The sequence below is a fragment of the Heterodontus francisci genome, chromosome 12, assembly GCF_036365525.1.
Source record: "Heterodontus francisci isolate sHetFra1 chromosome 12, sHetFra1.hap1, whole genome shotgun sequence".
NCBI classification, from domain to species: Eukaryota; Metazoa; Chordata; class Chondrichthyes; order Heterodontiformes; family Heterodontidae; genus Heterodontus; species Heterodontus francisci.
Window position 1 is genome coordinate 35,097,584 of NC_090382.1, and position 19,675 is coordinate 35,117,258.

A 19,675-nucleotide genomic window follows, 5' to 3' on the forward strand; every position below is an offset into this window, starting at 1 on the left:
TCAGAAGTCATCGATTGTGCACAAAAACTGTTTGAACAAGGAGGCAGGATCAAAGGTGCTCATTGTTACAGGGGAGAGGATATGGGGTCAGAAGATCAGTTCAGGATCAAATAGGCTGTCAAGGTTGCAAACAGAGTAGCCAGGATCGGGGTTGGAAACAGTGGGGAGGGAACAGAGTTTGTAATGGGGGCCAAAGACAATGGCCTCAGTCTTTCCATAGCAAATTACTGGTATACAGGGTTTGGAGTGGTTCCCTGGAAGCAGATGGCGCATTGCACGGTGTACACATCCCGAAGTCAATGCCGGACGTCTGGCCCAGATACCCTTGGCTTTCCCTTACAAAGCACATAGGACAGAACTGGGTGTCCGCCTTTACGACGCAAAATGTTACTTTTAAAGTTAACAATTAAATATCAGAGTCATCTGGATGGAAATTACACGGTGTGGGAATCTGGGTTCTTCCACTTTCATCAAACAGCTCCACCTCTTTTCGCAACGAAGAATCGTCACGTCAGGAAGCGCCGCTGTACATATCACTCCCGAGCAATCGGGCAGATAGGAGCCAGTAGCATCAACGCAGGTGGAGAAACCAAGCTGACCAGAGAAAACATCTATATGTCGGTCAGCATGGGAAACTGCTACATTAAGAAAGCTCCCAGAGGTAAGAGCGAAGCTATCTGATGTCCTTTGCATGCCATAGGAATGTAGATTAAATATAGGGACTGTAAATATTAATTCATACTTGTAGAAAAAAAATCATTGTTACTTATGCACACCGAGTCTTGTTGCACTCACATGATTTAATCCTGTGCCTCTCAGAGGCGTTTTAAGTAACATCGGAAGTATCTAAGGAGCTGTTTAATTTCGAAGTAAAATCGAATCCTTGCGAGGTTGTAAGTTCGTTGATTATTAATATTTCCATTTTAATTTAAAAGGCTGCAATTCTCAAACTTTAAAAAATGCTTAATAAGAAACCAATAAAGAATTGACGCAAATGTGAGGGAGGTAGCATTAAATTCTAATTGTGATCAAAGGATGTTTCCGTGAGCTTAACGTGGAGCTACAAGTAATTCATATTCATATAAGTAATTCTACTAAATTTGTGAAAAATATTATTGGTTTGAACAAAGAACAATACAGCACAGGAACAGGCCATTCGGCCCTCCAAGCCTGCGCCGATCTTGATGCCTGCCTAAACTAACACCTTCTGCACTTCCGGGGCCCATATTCCTCTATTCCCTTCCTATTCATATATTTGTCAAGATGTCTCTTAAACGTCGCTATCGTACCTGCTTCCACCACCTCCCCCGGCAGCAAGTTCCAGGCACTCACCACCCTCTGTGTAAAGAACCTGCCTCGCACATCCCCTCTAAACTTTGCCCCTCTCACCTTAAACCTATGTCCCCTAGTAACTGACTCTTCCACCCTGGGAAAAAGCTTCTGTCTGACTATCCACTCTGTCCATGCCGCTCATAACTTTGTAAACCTCTATCATGTCGCCCCTCCACCTCCGTCATTCCAGTGAAAACAATCTGAGTTTATCCAACCTCTCCTCATAGCTAATGCCCTCCAGACCAGGCAATAATCTGTTGCTCATCCATTTGTTCTGTTTTGTCACACCTCCACATTCTGCAGAATTCTCATTACGTCTCTCTTCAGGTAAAAGAACCAGCATTAAGGAAGGCGTTGGTAAAATTATATTAAGAGTGATAGAGTTTAAAAAGGGAATTCCACGGGACTTGAACTAATAGGTTTTGTTAAATGTCCTTTCATTTATCTCTGTGACTCTCTTGAATTTTAAAGAAATGATCAAGCAAACCGCTTTGTTCTGGATAGTGTTAAGCTTTTTGAATATTGTTGCAGCTATATCCTAGGCAAGCCGAGACTATTCCATTACACTCCTGACGTGCCTTGTAGATGGTGGAGAGGCTTTGGGTAGTCAGGAGCCGAGACACTCGCCATATAATACCTAGCGTCTGACCTGCTCTAATAGCCACGCATTTATATGGCTGTTCCTGTTGAGTTTGAGGTCAATAGTGATCCCTGGGATGTTGATGTTGGAGCCCATAACCTTTGCTACGGTCAGTACATAGGGTGAAAATCCCTTCTCTTCATAAAGTGACATAGGATCTTTTCTGGCCACTTGAGATGGCAGACAGGGCCTCGGTTTAACATCTCATATGAAATCTGCACCTCTGACTTTGCAGCACTCTCAGGACTGTGCTGAAGTGTCAGGTTAAAGTATATGCTTTATACTACCACTATCACTGAGCCAAGGTTGACACCTTTATATTGTGCAAATACTGAGTGCTGACAACAGTATTAGGAGAACTAATTTGGAGGAATTATTGAGATTAACAGTAATATTGGTAAAAGTAAAATGCATAACCATGGGTTCTACAGCTTCACTGTGCTATGGAGCTGCCGAATATTGCAGACCCCATTCACACGTCACAAGTGTATCAGTGTGAAGAAACTTGCAGTGTAATTTGGAAGGTCTGAACTGAATTCCACATGACATGGATTGAGATTACCTCCTCCAAAGAGTCTCTTTTTTGTTTCAGAGTCAAGCTAGGCCCTGATGCATGATTCAGATGCCATTTGTAATGTTGCTGCAGTCTTGGTGCAAAGACAAACCATTTCACAACAATGTTTCATTGTAGTGTGAATGTGTCTTTGGTAATTGGTCCAAATTAGTTTGCTACTGATGTTATCAGTGCATATGTAAAACAGAAAAAATAAAAATACTGAAGGAGTACACAGAAATAAACAAATGGACATTAGAGGTAAGTATGATTCTTCATAACAGCCTGACATAAAAGAGGAAGTCTGAAACAAAAACAAGAAATGCTGAAATCTTGTTTTTGTTTCAGATTTCCAGCATCCGCAGTATTTTGCTTTTATAAAAGAGGAAGTAATGGCAGCAGACTCTCTTTATAGGGAATTTAATGACATGATTTCCTCTTTAAAATGGGATCCCCAGAGTGAGATTCCAACTTTAAAAGGGGCTATGATCATGACTGTTTCCATTTTTAAAGATGACATTTTGTCTTTTTAGCAAAGGCCTTGACAATTATACGCATACTCTTTAAAGAGGGTTTCATTGGTGACACTGTCTCTTTAAAGGAGGTAATGCTTTCTGTCTTTAAACGATAGCTTGACAGAGACAGTTTGACAAGAGTTCTAACAGTGACATTCCCTCTCCAAATGGAGTTCCTATTTCATTTGCAATGGTTAATAATTTGTTTGTTCAAACAAAACCAGAGTCATAAAATATTTATAATTACGTGTTGGAAATTTTAACTGCCAGAGCTCATTTTACAGTAGCTTGATGGGATCATATTGGTAAATGTGAGACTGGAGCTAAACCTTTACAATCTGATATTGCTCAGTTTTTACAGCTTTGCGATAATAATTTGCAATAATAGAAGATGCCAAAAATAAAACAATAGCTTTTAATCAGAATTCTGTTGATTTTCAGAAGGCTCCTGTTGGTAATATTCCCCCTTAAAAGTGGCCCCATAATGAGATGTCCTTTTTAAATAAAGGACCCATAGTATGAGTTGCTCCTTAAAGGGGATCCTGATGGTCAAATCCATTGAGCCATAATGGAGAGAGATACAGACAGTGGTGGAGATACAGGTATGGAGACAGAAATAGAGACTGGGATTATCCAATGGGTAAATCAACATGGGATGTGCTATTGACCTTAAGGATCTTTATTGACCTTAAGTTCCTTAAGATCAATTCCTAAAATAGCCCATTTTAGCTAGTTTAACAGTGAGAGTTGAACTGGCTAAAACTGAGTAGAATTAGCCATTGTTTTGGGCGGGAGCACAGAATGGGCAAGAGCGAATTGGCAGTCTGTCTCACACACCACCCAATCTTCACTGAGGTCAATATACTCCTTGTTTTGATCAGCACGAAATACACAATAGAGAAAAGCTTTTTGAAACAGAAATACAAATAGATAATTAGAGATGGAGATATACAGATGTAAGGGGGGGGTGAAATTTTGCTGAACTTCTGCTCATAGGATTAGAAGGATTCAGTGGAGTCTGTGATTAAAGTACACACATGTAGATAACTGATTTGATTTTAAAATTCAGTAGATTCCAGCTGTTTGTGGAGAGCTGGTAAATACAATCACAATCCGACATACTAGACAGTTACAGTTTTTTTTATTTATACACTGATCCTCCTGTTGTTTGATAGTAAGTGTTAGAACACAGCGATATTGTAAATCACTATCTCCCTGTGCTTTTATTATCGCCTGTCTGTGACTTTATTTCCAGGGAAGTGATGAGGCTCGGTAGCAGCAGCCATGGAAGCAGTGCCTCGCTGGGTAGCAACAAGCTGAAATTCTAAATGCTTCATTGACTGCCTGCCACCTGCCAGGATTAAACATTAACTGGCTTTCACTCAGTGGTGCACTCATTTAAACTGCACCTGTATCAGGCTGTTGTTTATTTCCAGGGTAGGGTCAGCTTGCACTGACATTTCCCTGCTTTCTGCTTCCAGTGAGACAATGAGAGCTCTCTCATTTTTTTCAAGCTACATCAGGACAGCAGGGATTAATATCTTCTGAACCATCCAAGTTTTTTTTCAAAGTTAGATTGATTTTTTTGTGTGGGTTTTGTGCTCATCAAGGAGGGCATATCATTGGTAGAGAATGAATTGTATACTAGGACAGATATACTAAGGTTAGGGTAAAGCTCCACAATGTGCCTTCACTCGAGCCTAAGAATATACTCCATACTGCATCAGGGTGATATTTTTTCTATTTCCACACCAACCATTCAGAGACCTCTGAGTGAGGTTGCCACTTTAATCTTGAATTGGGGGGGGGGGCGGAGTTTGTATTATGGGGCCATTAAAAACAAGGCTGAGATGGCATCACTTATTTCACACACGACTCTTAGAGCCAACAGAGAGAAAAACCTTCCATCCCATTATAGGCTGGTTTAAAAGGATATTTAACCCACTGCACCATATTTCCTTGTTCCATTTTATTACAATTTGTTTCTAATGCATATATATATTTTTTAGGAGAAGCAGAAACTCATTTATTTAATTAATCTTTTCACAGTTTTCAATGATGTAACTTTATGTGATAGATATAGCTTCATTAAATACAGGCTGGTAACTATATATAATTAGTGCAAATATTAAGGTAGCATTTGTTTAAATTGTATAAAACATGTGTTAAATAGAATAAATCGCTGGGACAGCTGGCTTACGTACCGCACTCATTATAACTCTCAAGGGTCACAGCCTGTATTATTCATTAGTTTCTTTAGTGCTATTGATGTGTTTCCTCCATCTGCCTGTTATGGGCCTGTTCTGCACAGAATGTTCTGGCTTCTTGTGCTTTTTGACTGAGGGCATTTGGTAACACTACAGAATGGTGGTGAATATCTGGGGAAAGAAAGAACTTGCATTTATTTCGTGCTTTTTGTGATCTTAGGATATCTCAAAGTGCTTCACAGTCAATGAAGTCCTTTTAAAGTATAATGTAGGAAGCGCAACTGGCAATTTGTACACAGCAAGGACCCACATAAAGTGTTTATACCAATGACTAAGTTTTAACTGTTGATTGAGTGACAAATGTTGGTCTGGACACCAGGAGACCTCTTCAGCTGTTCTTCAAAGAGTATTCCAGGATCTTTTACATCCACCTGAGAGAGCAGAGAGGACCTAGGTTTAACGGTTTACCTAAAAAAACAATGGGCTGGATTTTGTTCTCATCCCCACGGTGGCTTTTGTGGTGGGGTGGGGGCCGGAGAATCAGGTCAGAATCGCCCCCACGAACCCCGACGCTGAGAATCCTGGTTCCGATTCTCCCGGGGGCGAGATAAGTTAATGACCCGAACACCCCGCCCTCCTCGCCGGAGCCTTCCGGACTGGCCCCGGCGACCCCACTTCACCTAGCTTTTCTCTGGGGTTCCACCACTGGCTGTGGGTCTGCAGCCTCTGCAGTATCGGCAGTGGCCACCACTCCCAGTGGTGCTGCTGATATTGCTGAGTTGCTAGCCCTGTGATTGACTAGCAGCTCTTGGGGGCGGAAACCCTATCCCTATAAAGGCTTTAAAGGGATGGGGATCTTGCCTCCTTAAACTTTAACCCCATAAGACCGGAGGATCGCTCCGGAGGCTGAAAAAATGCAGAGGTGGGGTTCCCCACACCTTTTCGGCCCGGCACCAGGAGCCCGGGCTCTTGCACAAAATCCAGCTCAACATCTCTGACAGTGCAGCATTCCCTCAATACTGCATTGAAGTGCCTGCCTACTTTACATACCCAGGTCTCTGGAGTGGGTCTTGAACCCATGACCTTCTGATGGTGCTACTGAGAGGACTCACATAAAGCTGACACTGAAAACAGCAAAATGTCATTGTAATCGATCCACAATGCCCTATACTCTGTATATAGAGTCTCTGATGGGTCTAGTGTCAATCGTAAAATAAACTGTAATATCAAAGTTTTGGTACTTTGGCAATAGTCAAGTTTCTAATTTTTTCTGTGTTCCCTCCTCTTCCACCTCATGCACTACATACCACACTATCTAACTGATAGGAGGGAAATTCCAAGACCACAGAGGAAAGGGTCATGTCATTCTGAAGGATAAAATGAAAGAAGATCACTGGTAGCTCTCTGGCATTCTGAATGTGTAAATGAAATTAAAGGGTGGCGCAGTGGTTAGCACCGCAGCCTCATAGCTCCAGCGATCTAGGTTCGGTTCTGGGTACTGCCTATGCGGAGATTGCAAGTTCTCCCTATGACTGCATGGGTTTCCTCCGGACGCTCCGGTTTCCTCCCACATGCCAAAGACTTGCGGGTTGATAGGTAAATTGGCCATTGTAAATTGCCCCTAGTGTAGGTAGGTGGTAGGGGAATTGAGGGAAGGTGGGGATGTGATAGAGAAATGGGATTAATGTAGGATTAGTACAAATGGGTGGTTGATGGTTGGCACAGACTCGTTGGGCCAAAGGACCTGTTTCAGTGCTGTATCTATGACTCTAATTCATGTCAAATTATATGAAGGAGCAGAAATGTGTTTATTTGTGTAATTTTCCAGCACACTGAGGTACCTCTGGAGAGTTTATAGGAAGGCGAATCTAAAGAACAGTTTGTTCAAACAGCTTTGTGTTGGTTTGGATACAGCAAGGGAGGGAGAATTCTTGTTCAACCTGGTTCAATAATGTTATGACTAATAATGTCACATGCTTTTCGGTTACAAAGTGAGTGCCTCCAGCATAAGCAGGGGTCGAGGAAGGGGTTTGCTTAGGGTATACAAAGATACTGGTTTTGTGCACAAAACAACAGAGAGCTTTAATTTCATTTACACATTCAACATGCCAGAGAGCTACCAGTGATCTGCTTTCATTTTATCCTTCAGAATGACATGACTCTTTCCTCTGTGGTCTTGGAATTTCCCTCCTACCAGTTAGATAGTGTGGTATGTAGTGCACGAGGTGGGAGAGGAGGGAACACAGAAAAAATTAGAAACTTGACTATTGCCAAAGTACCAAAACTGAAAGTTGAGCAAGTGAAAATTTAACTAACAAACATCTAAGTAACAAAAGGCAACTCTCTGCAAAGTCCTGTTTCAAAACCAACCAAAGACATTTCCAATGTGGTGGAACCAGTATAATGACCCAATGGAAGTCATAGAAAGGTTCACATGAGCTGCTTGTTTTAACATAAATCTTGGCCTCACATGACCCATTGCATTTTTTTTCTCTCACAAAGGAATGACACGAAGAGTCACTGAACGCCATTTACAACTCTAACCAGTAATACATCTTCCTGACAAAGAAGTATGTCAACACAGTATTTCGCTTTAACTGGACAGTTCTCAGGTCCTGCTTGCCCGCTTTCTCTCCTCTTCATTCTCAATACATCATTAGAAAGATACTGATCTTATTGTCGCAATTATGTCATCAAGTACACACATCTACGCAGAACCAATCAGCAGGACCCTGAGTCAACTACTGTTTCTGAATTCAGCTAGGCAGGTATCCATGTGTGTGTCAGTAGCACGTCAAGTCCAGGTCCCAACATGGTAACATCATTCCCAGAGCCAGAAGTCACTAGAGCTGGTAAAAAGAAGGAATTGTTCATTTCAACACTGAGACGCTTCCCATATGTAAGTAAAGACCGCACAAACAGAAGATGTTAAGGTATTAAAAAAAAAACATTTTTGGACATGATTAGATTATTAGATTAGAGATACAGCACTGAAACAGGCCCTTCGGCCCACCGAGTCTGTGCCGAACATCAACCCCCCATTTATACTAATCCTACATTCCTACCAAACATCCCCACCTATCCCTATATTTCCCTACCACCTACCTATACTATACTAGTGACAATTTATAATGGCCAATTTACCTATCAACCTGCAAGTCTTTTGGCTTGTGGGAGGAAACCGGAGCACCCGGAGAAAACCCACGCAGACACAGGGAGAACTTGCAAACTCCACACAGGCAGTACCCGGAATCGAACCCGGGTCCCTGGAGCTGTGAGGCTGCGGTGCTAACCACTGCGCCACTGTGCCGCCCACAAGCGACTGGGATAGCTTTTAAGGAATTGGACTATTGCTATAAGGTCATGGGACAGAGAGGTGTTGTCCTTGAGACACTGGAGCAGTATGAGGTTATCCTTGAAGTAATGGGATAGTTCCTGAGGCACCAGATTGTTGTGGGTTGTTTTTTGAAGCACATGTTGCATTGGTCTTGAATGAAGGATAGTGAATAAACGGTAATTCCTGAGGCTCCTGAACAAAGTGAGTTATATCTGGTGGTGTCCTGGCCTGTCGAGCAAATAAATTAGGAATGAATTCCAGTCATGAACAGATGTGTTTGGTATTGTTTTCCTGTAAAAACAAAATGCTTATTTGAAATGTACTTCACTGGATAAGTATCAATACTTCAAACCTGAGCATGTAACAACAAGTCTTGAAGCCAAACTGCTGGTATCAGCCACACCAGGCAGAGGTTTCAATTCACCCCACTCCCTAAACAAAATAGCAAAAGCGGGTTGTTCCAGTTTACTGCTGGGTGTGAGCAGCCAGGGGCAGTTTGATGTTTTTAATTGAGTTTCTATTAATAGATAGAAGTGCCAGAGGATGTAATGTTGTTACACTAATTTCAAAAGAAACACCTGCTCTGATGTGCTGATTTCACCCCTGAATCACCATTTAACTGCTGAGTGTCAGTGTCTCTGAATAACCCAGTGGAAGAGTTTCGTGGGCTTTTTGGACAAACACACCTTTCTTTTCAATTGTCTGTCACAATTCCCAAGACTGTTGGCAGCAGTCCAGCCCTACCCACCAGGGAGATCCCAGTTCGGAAATTCACCATATTGTGTGGTACTAATCCCTACACTCCAGGGAGATCCCAGTTCGGAAATTCACCATTTTGTGTGGTACTAATCCCTACACTCTAGGGAGATCCCAGTTCGGAAATTCACCATATTGTGTGGTACTAATCCCTACACTCCAGGGAGATCCCATTTTCAATCACTCACCTGTTTTGATTTAATTCATTTTAGTCAAGATGGCAAATTAATCCACAAAGTTGATCAACAATTTAATTTGGAGGAGCATTAGTGTTACCAACTTTGGTTGAACTTATTGTTGGAGGTTTTATCAAATGCGCCCAACCTGCCCGTCTGGTCAAACAGCCTTTCTTCATATCCGATAGGATATGTAATCAACAAAGTCTTCAAAGAAAATGAAAAAGAAACACAATCTTCTTTAACCCCTCTATGATTTTTCTCCTGGGTTGCTTGTAGCAGTGTCCAGGAAATTAATTGTTAATTCCCAAAGACTCCAGGACAATCCTGGAGGGTTACTAACCCCACGAAGCATGAATCTCACACCATCATTGGAGTTGTGATTGTACCTGAAGTCAGAATTATGGTGAAATTCTACTAAGACTTGGTTTGTTCCTTTCATGTATGTAATGAGCACATTCCTTAGGCCTTTTTACTAGTTATTGTTTTTTTAATGCCCCTGGCAGAATATATCACTGTTAGTGTTGAGACTTGTCCTGAGTTTGTTTCTCAGCACGAGATTTGTGTTCGGTTTCTTGTGCATTTCACCCAGTGCCTCCCACGTACCAGGCTATTCTGGGCAAACTAATCAAAACTCAACACAAACGCAAGTCATTTGACTAAATCTGCAGTGGCTGAAAAAGTATGAGTACCACACAATATGGTGAATTTCAGAACTGGGATTTCCTTGGTGGGTAGGGCTGAACTGCTGCCAACAGTCTTAGGAATTGTGACAGACAATTGAAAAGTGTTTGTCCAAAACGCCCACTAAACTCTTCCACTGGTTTCATTTGCATTCTGAGTGGCTTTGCTCTTGAGAAACAAAGACCAGGTCACCAGCTGGTAGGAAGAGCAGAAATCTTCTGCTTATCCAACATAACTGCATATGATTGAGCCTTGTATGAGATGTTTAGTATTTCGGAGCTAACTAAAGGTAGCTCAATGTGGCGTTATACAGCATGGCCATGGTGTGTTGAGGATATGTATTTTCCCCTGCCCATCCCCAATTATGGGACCCAATTTCAGGAGCGGATTCTGGAGGAGGTGCTGAGTGGAGGTGTCTTGCACAGAGGGAGGGAAGTCAGAGCCAGTCACCTCTCATTAATCTCCGAGTTGCTAGACTAAAAGTGTGGACCTCTTATTTTGCCTTCTGGATCAATGGTGTGTGGTTCATTGCAGGACAGTGCCTAAGAAGATGGGGTGGATGTACAAAGAAAGTGCAATGGACCCCTGTGGTAAATCTGCCATGTAGTCTTCAGCTACAGAGTCACTTTTTTTTAACTCTGTTTAAGTGGATGGGTTTTGAAGGGGTTAAAATCGGGCACTCTGTGTGGAGCTTCCTGAGCTAAATGTGTTTCTGAATCGTCTATTATGGAGCCTCAAAGCAAACCTTGTCTTCTGACATCAATAAAAACCATAAATATTTGGAACACTACCCTAACCAGGAAAAGTTTTGTAGGGCTATGCGGAAACAGCAGGGGAGTTTGACTAATTGGATAGCGGTTTCAAAGAGCCAGCACAGGTGCGATGGGCTGAATGACCTACTTCTGTGCTGTATGAGTCAATGAGCCATATTAATGACTTTAACTCGTTTTGGTGGAATTCTTCCTATTGTTAACAATCAGTTGCAAATAGTCACAGATAAATGTTTGCTCCTGGATTCTTGCCCAAGAAATAAAAGCTAAGCAAATACTTACTGAGTACATTTACCGAGAAGCTGGGCTATTTATACCCAATTCTCCTTTCTCTCTTTCTTTCCTGATAATGGTGACTCATGCTGCAGTAAGTATGTGGCTGGCGAAGGGCACACTCATTCTTTAAATAACCGTTTTTGCACCTGTCAGCAGACACAAGTACAGCTGATAAGAGGGAATGCTGCACCTGCTTCTCCAAACAGTTTCACAAGGATATCGTCATAGGTGAATTCAGCTGGGCCCAGAAAGCTAAACAAGTTAGCTCCATGGCCAATCTGTTAGCTGAAGTTCTCCACAACAAGACTTGCCTTGCACCCTCATGCAGCTCAACAAAATGAAACATTATCAGTTCTGCCACCAGCCCCTTTGCTCCTTGATGTGGGTAACTGGGTAAATTTCAAACGGTAAAAAAAAATTGCTTCGCGTTCTTGCAGGAGCTTAGAGGGATAAATTATGAGGACAGGATGCATAAACCAGGTTTATATTCTCTTGATAATAGAATATTGATGGGTAAACTGATTGCGGTGTTTAAAATGGTAAAAATATTTGATGGGTAGAAATAGAGAAACTTTCGTCTGGTAGGGAAATCAAGAACAGGGGGACACAATTTTAAAATTAGAGCTAGGCCAGTCAGGCGTGAAATCAGGTCGCACAGAATAGTAGTAATATGGATTTCTCTTCCCCAAAAAGCTGTGGAAAATTGGAGCGTTCAAGCGTGTGATCGATAGACTTTTGTAAGGTAAGGGTGTCAAGGGACAAAGATCTAAGATGAGTAAATGGGGTTGAGGTACAAATTAGCCGTGGCCTCACCTATGTTACAAATTGCTCCTTCCAGCCTCCCCTGTCCTGCCACAGCCCTGCTCTTTGTGATGTGAATCGTGGTTCAGCAGAAACTTAATGTGACAAAGTACCCAGATACAGCCAGATATCTCCAAATGCAAATACAGGCCTAAATATTTAATACAAACAAGGCGACAATGTAGTCAGGTTTATTAAAATGAGATCTACTGCGTAATAATTGTTCTAATTGATGTTTTACTCAGCTGTTGCTTCTCAATTGAGTTGTGTTAAATGTTACATGGATGATGCAAAGTACAAATATTCTTGCCAGTGGTGATGTATCTCAACCAAATGCTAAACATGCAATAACATGCAATAAAATAGAGGACAACAATGCAGAGTAATGCTCAGTATTAAGCTATCACTTATCGCTGAACACCCAGTAATATTGTCCTGCATACACCAGCATAGCAGTAAGCTCCCTTTTTGTTTTATTCATTTGCAGAACATGAGCAGAGAAATGGCCGACATTCCATTTGTGGAAAAAGGACAAAGCATCTTCAAACACCAACTACCTCACTCAGTCCCCTTTTTTTCCATCCATACACCAAGGGGTCACAGATAAAGATGGATCCATCCCATCATTGTGCATGGAGAAAATCTGGATTCTGTAATGGGATCACCTTTACCAACCGTCCAGTCCTCATCCAGGAGAAAGTGAAATTGAAAATCACAAAGACGGATATTTCATGGAAAGGAGATTTGCGACTAGGCTACACGATCTTTGACCCCTCCCTCATGGATCCCAATGCACTTCCAAAGTTTGTGTGTCCAGACCTAGAGGAAGTACATGGCTTCTGGGTCAGCGCATTACCCCAGGAGTGTGTGCAAGAGGGAACTATCATCTCGTTCTGGGTGAACAGCCAAGGCCACTTTTTGTACACTGTGAATGAAGGAAGGGAATACCTCCTTATGAAAGGATTGTTGGTGTCTTGGCCATTGTGGGTGATCATTGATGTGTATGGAACAACACGTGAAGTCCAGCTCCAAGGTAAAGAATTAATAGACGCATTTGAAAGATGTGATGGAACATTTCATTTATATATATATTATATAACCATTGTATAGGAGTGGGCAGTGTGACTTAGATTAGTTTATTTCACTTTCCTGATGGCCTACCTAGGTAAATACCACATATGATATGCTACTAAGTTGTACAGGATAGAAAGTCCCAAGCTTAATTGCTGGTCCGTGACGAGTTAGTCCACCTTAGTCAAAGCAGCAGTTGGAGCCTTATAGCTGACCTTAGTTCTCTGTATGAGAAAAAGAAAATTAGCCATGATTCCTGCTACAAATTGCTATTCAGTGCTCATGCTTATCACTCTGTGTGCATGTGTGTAGATGTTGGGTGAGGGCAGATTTGATTTTAGTTGTGATGCCTCCGTAACTCTACTGCCCACCAACATACCCTATCTAAGCTTCCCACAAAAGGATTCACACCTGGACTATACCCCAGTAAGAGTCAGCACCTTTGTACACCTGGAAGCAAGGAGAAAATTGGGAAAATTCATATCTGTAAGTTCAAAGCTATCTTAAAAGTAATGTGAACCACAAAATGGAGAAGATTCCAATAGCACTAAGTACCACCCAACACGATAGCAGAATGAGAGGCTAACACCATACTTATTCAAAGTATTCAAAAGCAGTGATTATAATTCAGATTCTTCCAGATGTAACACATGCTTCAATAAACTCTTCTAACTGAAGACTGCAGCTCACTGCAATGTTGAATGGTATTCAGCAGGAAGATTGTTACATTCAGAAAGTCAGAGGCACTTGAATGACATTGGCCCAGATTTTGTAGTGGTAATGGCAGTGAAACTGTCAGCATTCGCCATCATTACTTCCCTGAAACTGACAGCAACTTCGAGACACAACTAAAATCAAATCTGCCCATGCACAGAGTTACACGGAACTCCAGGGGTTGCTGTCAGTGATTCTACGCTCCTCCTGAGGTTATCTTGAGGTCCCCCAGAGAGTAGTCCCAAAGCAATCTGAATTGACGAAAACTTCTACTTTTATGCATTTAATCTCGCTGTAAAAACTCTTGAAAAATTTACACCTCGTTTAATGGCATGCAACTGGGTTTTAACAGCATATTAAGTTCATAATTATTGATAAACCCCCTTACTTTTCCTGAAAAGCTAATGTTATATTTGTGGAATGTCAAATTTCTCCATTATAATAAAATTCCACATATTTTTAAAATAATAACTTCTGTTAAAGTTTGTTTATATAATTTTTGGTTCTATCTTAATCTAATCATATCATTTATTTTGCTACTTGAAAATTTAAATTAAAAGTGAAAGGATTCAATGCTTTTGACTTCTTGGCTTGCTGTCCGTGAGATTACTTCAGCGTGATTGGTTGCTTACCCTGCTTTCTGACATCACTGTTGCTGCACGCCTGGAAACCCCCTTAACTTGGCACCAGATTTAAACTGCCATCGGGAAAGAAGTTGTGTCACAGATTGCTAGATCTTTGTGGGCATTTTTTTTTAGATCAGCGGCAAGCAAAGTTGCTTTGCCATTGATCGCAAAATCCATCCCATTACACCTTTAAGCCAGTATTCACAAAGGGTTATTATGTTATGGATTATGAGTTAACATAATCCTAACTAATATGAATGATGATAGCAGCACACTGATCAAAGTCACTGTCTCTGTTCTAAAGAGATATCTAAACAATTGCCTGGGTCTCTCAGGGAAACTTCTGCAGTCTCAAGAGTACCTCCTTTAAGGAGAGACCTGTTATTTGTGATCTCTCATTTTCTTCTTTGTCTGTGAGTTTTAGACCTTAAAAATGTTGGTTAGATAGATCTGGTGAGCCATCCAGTAAATTTAGTTCTTCCTCGGTGTCACTACAAATGTGTACAAATGTGTGGCCAGAACACTGCTGTGTGCAACTTGATCTTGTTGAGACTGCAGAGCAGGTTTTCTGTGAGACTCTTGATTGTACATTTCAAGCTATATTCAATGGTACCTCCAATATGACACTGTGACACTAGTTAATAAATCTAGACATAGAAATTTTGTAACTAATAGTTAATGTGAAACCAGGAATTACAAATTCTGATCATTTCAGATTAATAATTTATTCCCAATCTAACTGTATATTGCCAAGATCATACTGGTAAAATAAATAATTATATCTTTATTTCTTCAGATCCCTCCATGAAATGTGTATCCCAGAGCAAATTACCACTGCAGCCATCTCGCCCCATCAGAAGTGACAAGCCCCAAACATCATATCCTCAAACGTCAGTCTCTTGTGTGACACCCGCCAAAGGTGAGAGCAATTGGCAAACACCCGGGGCTTTAGTCTTTTTGTAAGTTCCTCAGAACAATTACTGGACAGAAGGCTGAGCAGTATCACAGGGGGAAAAAGTCCCATCACTTTTAGAAGCTGACTTCATGTCAACCCAGCCTATCAGTCTTTTGGTCTCCTCTCAGTAGGTGATCCCAAGCTAGATGACCTAGGCAGTCTTGCTCCCAGTAGAAAAGTTAATTGAACCGCCTGAATCTGGCCCTGCTTTTGCTCATTTGCATCAAAGAGACATAAATCATTATGAGTGGAGGCGTTGTGAAATGAACTTCCCTAATTGATCTCAGTGAGAGTTTTATGGGTGGTGGCTGATATTCTTCCGGTCGCAATGCACCTCAGTCTTAATCTTAGAAGAGCATTTCGACTGAATCCTTGTGGCTTTTATAGTTCTTATCATCCATTTTCCGTTAATTAGTCTGAACAATATTTCTGCAATATTGCCAAACAGTATCAAACCCAAGAGACTCAGTTGCAAAATCAAGTCCACCGGGTGCTCAACTGACAGTACAAATGTTTTAACCTATTACAACATCAAGTTAAAGAGAGGAGATCTCATCTTCTCTGTCTGGTCCAATCAGGATTGGAGCCTAGTTTCAGTACTGATAGGACAGACTGTAATCCACTGCATCACCCAGTACCTGGTTAGAGGAAATAATAGCTTTATTTCCTTAATTTGGATTGTACTTAAACTAAGATCCTAATGCTGAAGGATAGTGTCTGATCTCTATTGTGCGATCTTACCCTACTAGAAAAAGCTACTGGAGTTTATGTGTTGAAAGGACAATGTCTAATGCACCATGCCATAACATACCATGTTCGACGATGCCACTGCTGCCCTCTGTGTTTGGTTCTCCCTCCAAAAGGTTACCATGCTCAATGACCATCACTGGGCATCTGCTTTCTATCATCAAAGCAATTCAGCTGCCTAATTTCTATTTAATTTGGGAGCCTTCAATTTCTTTAAAAGCCTTCTGAAACTCAAAATCTTAGCTAACCTTAATTCTCTAATTTAGGTATCACCACTTAGAATTCCAGTGGATTACTGAGGAATTAGCTATTGCTTCTAAATCCAAACTGATTTACAGATTCTAAACTTTTTAAGTGAACATTTCTAATATCCATAAAATATTGAAACATTTTCCCTACTACCAATAGTAAATAATCAATTCCTGTTTTGAATTTTTAGAATATATTATGTGTCAGCCAGTCCTCAGAGGCAGCTACCATATTAACCGGAACCTTGCTAACTTGGTATAGATTTGCCATTTAACACTGCTCAAAGAGAGGCATTTTTGATTATATTGTAACCATCTAAAACTTTATTTTCAGGCAGTTCTGGTTCCAGTCCTTGTGCTCCTGAACTATCATCAAATACCCAGCCCCAGCACTCCCTGGCTGAAGACTGTATTGTCTGCTGTTCTCGCCAAGTTGACTCTGTTTTATACAGATGTGGACACATGTGTGTGTGCTACGGCTGTGGCCAGAAGCTCCTCAGCAGGAATTCAAAATGCCCAATCTGCAGACAACCAATCAAAGAGATCATCAAGACATACCACAGTTAATACCTCAAGATTAACATAGGAGCACAGTCTGTTGGACTGTTTGAGTGACCTTCATTTAAATATCAGTAGCTTGGCTCTCTGCCATATCAATCACACGTTTTGTAGCACTTGGACATGCGGCCAAGTAAAGGATAAGGCAAATGTGAGCATACCCAGTGCACTTGGTGGTTATGAAGGTCCGATCCAAGTCTGAAATGTGAGAAGAATATTGAAGTACAGGACAGGTAGCAGGATGAGGTGGAGAAGGTCAGATATGTATCTGGATAAATGGACATGGAGAGGGACATGCTGCAAAAGGAGTAAATGAAAAGGGTCAAATTAGGATGGAGAGCAGCAGCAAAACTTAAGGAATATGACTTGAGTTAGAGAAGTAAGGATACAGCTGGAAAGACAAAGTAGTCCCAATTATTGCAGCAATAAGAAAGATGCAACAAACAGCTAAGAATGTTATTAATAAGGATGAGATTACAACCAATTAATCATTGGGAAGCCCAAGAATAGTCCAAGACTATTGAATGGGGCAACTGAAAGAGACAAAGCAGAACTCAAGGAGGTATGTGGAGTCAGAAGAAACGTGTGCACTGATATATGAGATATAACATTCCACAGTCCTTCCTGGGTCAGTATTGTCTAAGTATTTAGATATTACCTATTCATTATCAATAGGTTCTCTGTACTTGAGAAAAAAATCTGCCTCCCTCTTCTAATGATTAAGCAACTGATATGTGGACTCAGCCTTCATCTTGCACAACAGCTAATTATCACCTCATCCAATTTGGTTTTGTTTAATTATTTCTTTACAGGCAATAGTAGAGACTTACATTACCCTACCTAAGAAAGATCAGAATATGTGTGGTGGATTCATACATATGAATGTATGATGGGCAACTCTCGGACTCACGCTTATAACATTTTGGTTCTGTACTACAGCTTTAAATCGTAACCCTGCCATTACTTCTGTCAAATGAAATGTTAATGATTCCACAGAGCCTAACAGTCTCAGTGATGCCCTTGTGTTTATGTATACTGTATAGTTTGCCAGCACTATAACCCTCCGAGATCTGAGTTCATCCAAATCTGACCTCTTGCGCTTCCTGATTTTAATTGCTGCACCATTGGTGACCATTCTTTTAGCTGCCAAGGCCCTAATTCACTAAGCTCCCTCCACAAAGCTCTCCCTCTCTACCTCTGTTTCCTTTTTAAGGCGCTCCTTAAAACCTACCTCTTTGACCAAGCTTTTGGTCATCTATTCTATTATCTCCTTATGTGGCTTAATGTCAAATTTTGTTTAAAAATGCTCCTATGAAGTGTCTTGGGACATTTTATTATGTTCAAGGTGCTATATAAAATGCAAGTTATTGATGTTAGAATATTGTAACTTTATAAGTTATACAGTATATTTTTAATTGACTGAACTCATGGTTTTATAATGTGTTGCTCCTGTATATAGGATTTATATTTTGATAAAATTGACTTCATACAATGAGATGCCTTTTTTAAATTAAATTCCTAGCTTCAGTTTTGTGAAGAAATGCTCTCTGTGATATCAAGGATAACTTTGCTGCACTTCTTCTAGAATGGCACCCTATTAGCCAATATATGTTTACCCGGGTGAGAGATGGAGCATGTGGAATGGTTAACTTCCAGTGGCTGTTTGTGATTCATTCTCACCACAGAAATTGAAGCCAATATCCCCAGTTGTCCTTTTGGGTAAAGACATTGCCAGATGGAGCAAAAAGTCATAGATATCAGAAGGTTCTAACTTTGATTCATGAACTCAGTTAGGGCAGCCATTGGGGAATAGCTCTGGGCTACAAAAGGTAAAAATCAGTCAAGGACCCCAAACCTTATTGTGATACAGTAGCACCTGCTGGAAAATGCCTGTACATAGCTATTTGGTGAGAAAATCATTGGGCTTGGATATGATGCCAAGCTGGTCCATATGCATGCATTAATCATGGCCAATTGGACCAGGTACTGGAAGACTGGCCTCATCTGAGATCCAGTACTCCAAAAATATTTATTAGCTTTGGGAGATATTGTAAAAAAAAACCAACAGAAATTAATTCCCCTAATTGTGTCAGTGCATTTGCCAAGCCAATAGCTCAAGAATGCAGTTCAAAAAGGTTCCAGGTTTAATGACTCGTCTATCCTTTGTTACTTACTCTATTGTAAGCTTTAGTTTTAGTATTGTACTTGACATATGAAACATGAAACAAAAGACCAAACACTATGGATTCCCTCATCGTAGACTGCAGCAGCTACATCCACACTGAATGCTCACTCTGTTGGTTCCATCCTTGAAAGTTGTCTCAAAAGTTTACTCTACCATCTGGCATTATTTATCAGGAGTAGCTCTCTGTTAGTGAACCTATTGTCCCGTTGACATTGACGCCATTGCAACTTTTCCCAACTGGCTGCCAATTCTTAAAGCAGAAAATAACTCACAAATGAGAAATGTGACTTGTGTTCATCCCCCCTCTACCACTGCACCCTACCCCTCCCCTGCCATCATTGATTGAGAGAACTGACACTCTATGTTTAAAAGTGGTAGATATAAATCCTTACGTGCAACACAGAGTCTTGTGTATATTTATGGACACCATACGACACTGGGCAGGGGATGATCGTGCCCCTAAATTGACTATTAAAATAAGTATTAAGGAAGGGCAACTTGTTGATAAATGGCTTACAGACCCT

General features: G+C 41.0%; 1 protein-coding gene across 5 annotated transcripts; it reads left to right on the top strand.

Annotated features, from left to right (window-relative positions):
* The first annotated feature begins 538 nt into the window (after positions 1 to 538).
* Positions 539 to 18,418, top strand: LOC137375566 (E3 ubiquitin-protein ligase NEURL3-like). 5 transcript variants are annotated; one of them, XM_068042916.1, is made up of 5 exons: positions 572 to 661; positions 1,864 to 2,081; positions 12,535 to 13,080; positions 15,255 to 15,377; positions 16,743 to 18,418. In XM_068042916.1, exons 2-5 carry the CDS (start codon positions 2,006 to 2,008, stop codon positions 16,973 to 16,975), a joined length of 978 nt encoding a protein of 325 aa, XP_067899017.1. In that variant the 5' UTR covers positions 572 to 661; positions 1,864 to 2,005; the 3' UTR covers positions 16,976 to 18,418. The 5 variants fall into 5 exon arrangements, with proteins under 5 accessions (XP_067899018.1, XP_067899017.1, XP_067899020.1 ...); XM_068042919.1 differs by lacking the exon at positions 1,864 to 2,081 and adding an exon at positions 7,750 to 7,817; XM_068042921.1 differs by lacking the exon at positions 572 to 661 and adding an exon at positions 7,750 to 7,817 and having other exon boundaries at positions 1,997 to 2,081.
* Positions 18,419 to 19,675: the final 1,257 nt, after the last annotated feature.

Bases quoted from the DNA above. Each gene is read 5' to 3' on its own strand.
- LOC137375566 (XM_068042916.1), top strand. From the start codon at position 2,006: ATGGCTGTTCCTGTTGAGTTTGAGGTCAATAGTGATCCCTGGGATGTT. The intron at 13,081-15,254 runs GTAAAGAATTAA...TTATTTCTTCAG, and splicing joins ACGTGAAGTCCAGCTCCAAG to ATCCCTCCATGAAATGTGTA. The intron at 15,378-16,742 runs GTGAGAGCAATT...CTTTATTTTCAG, and splicing joins TTGTGTGACACCCGCCAAAG to GCAGTTCTGGTTCCAGTCCT.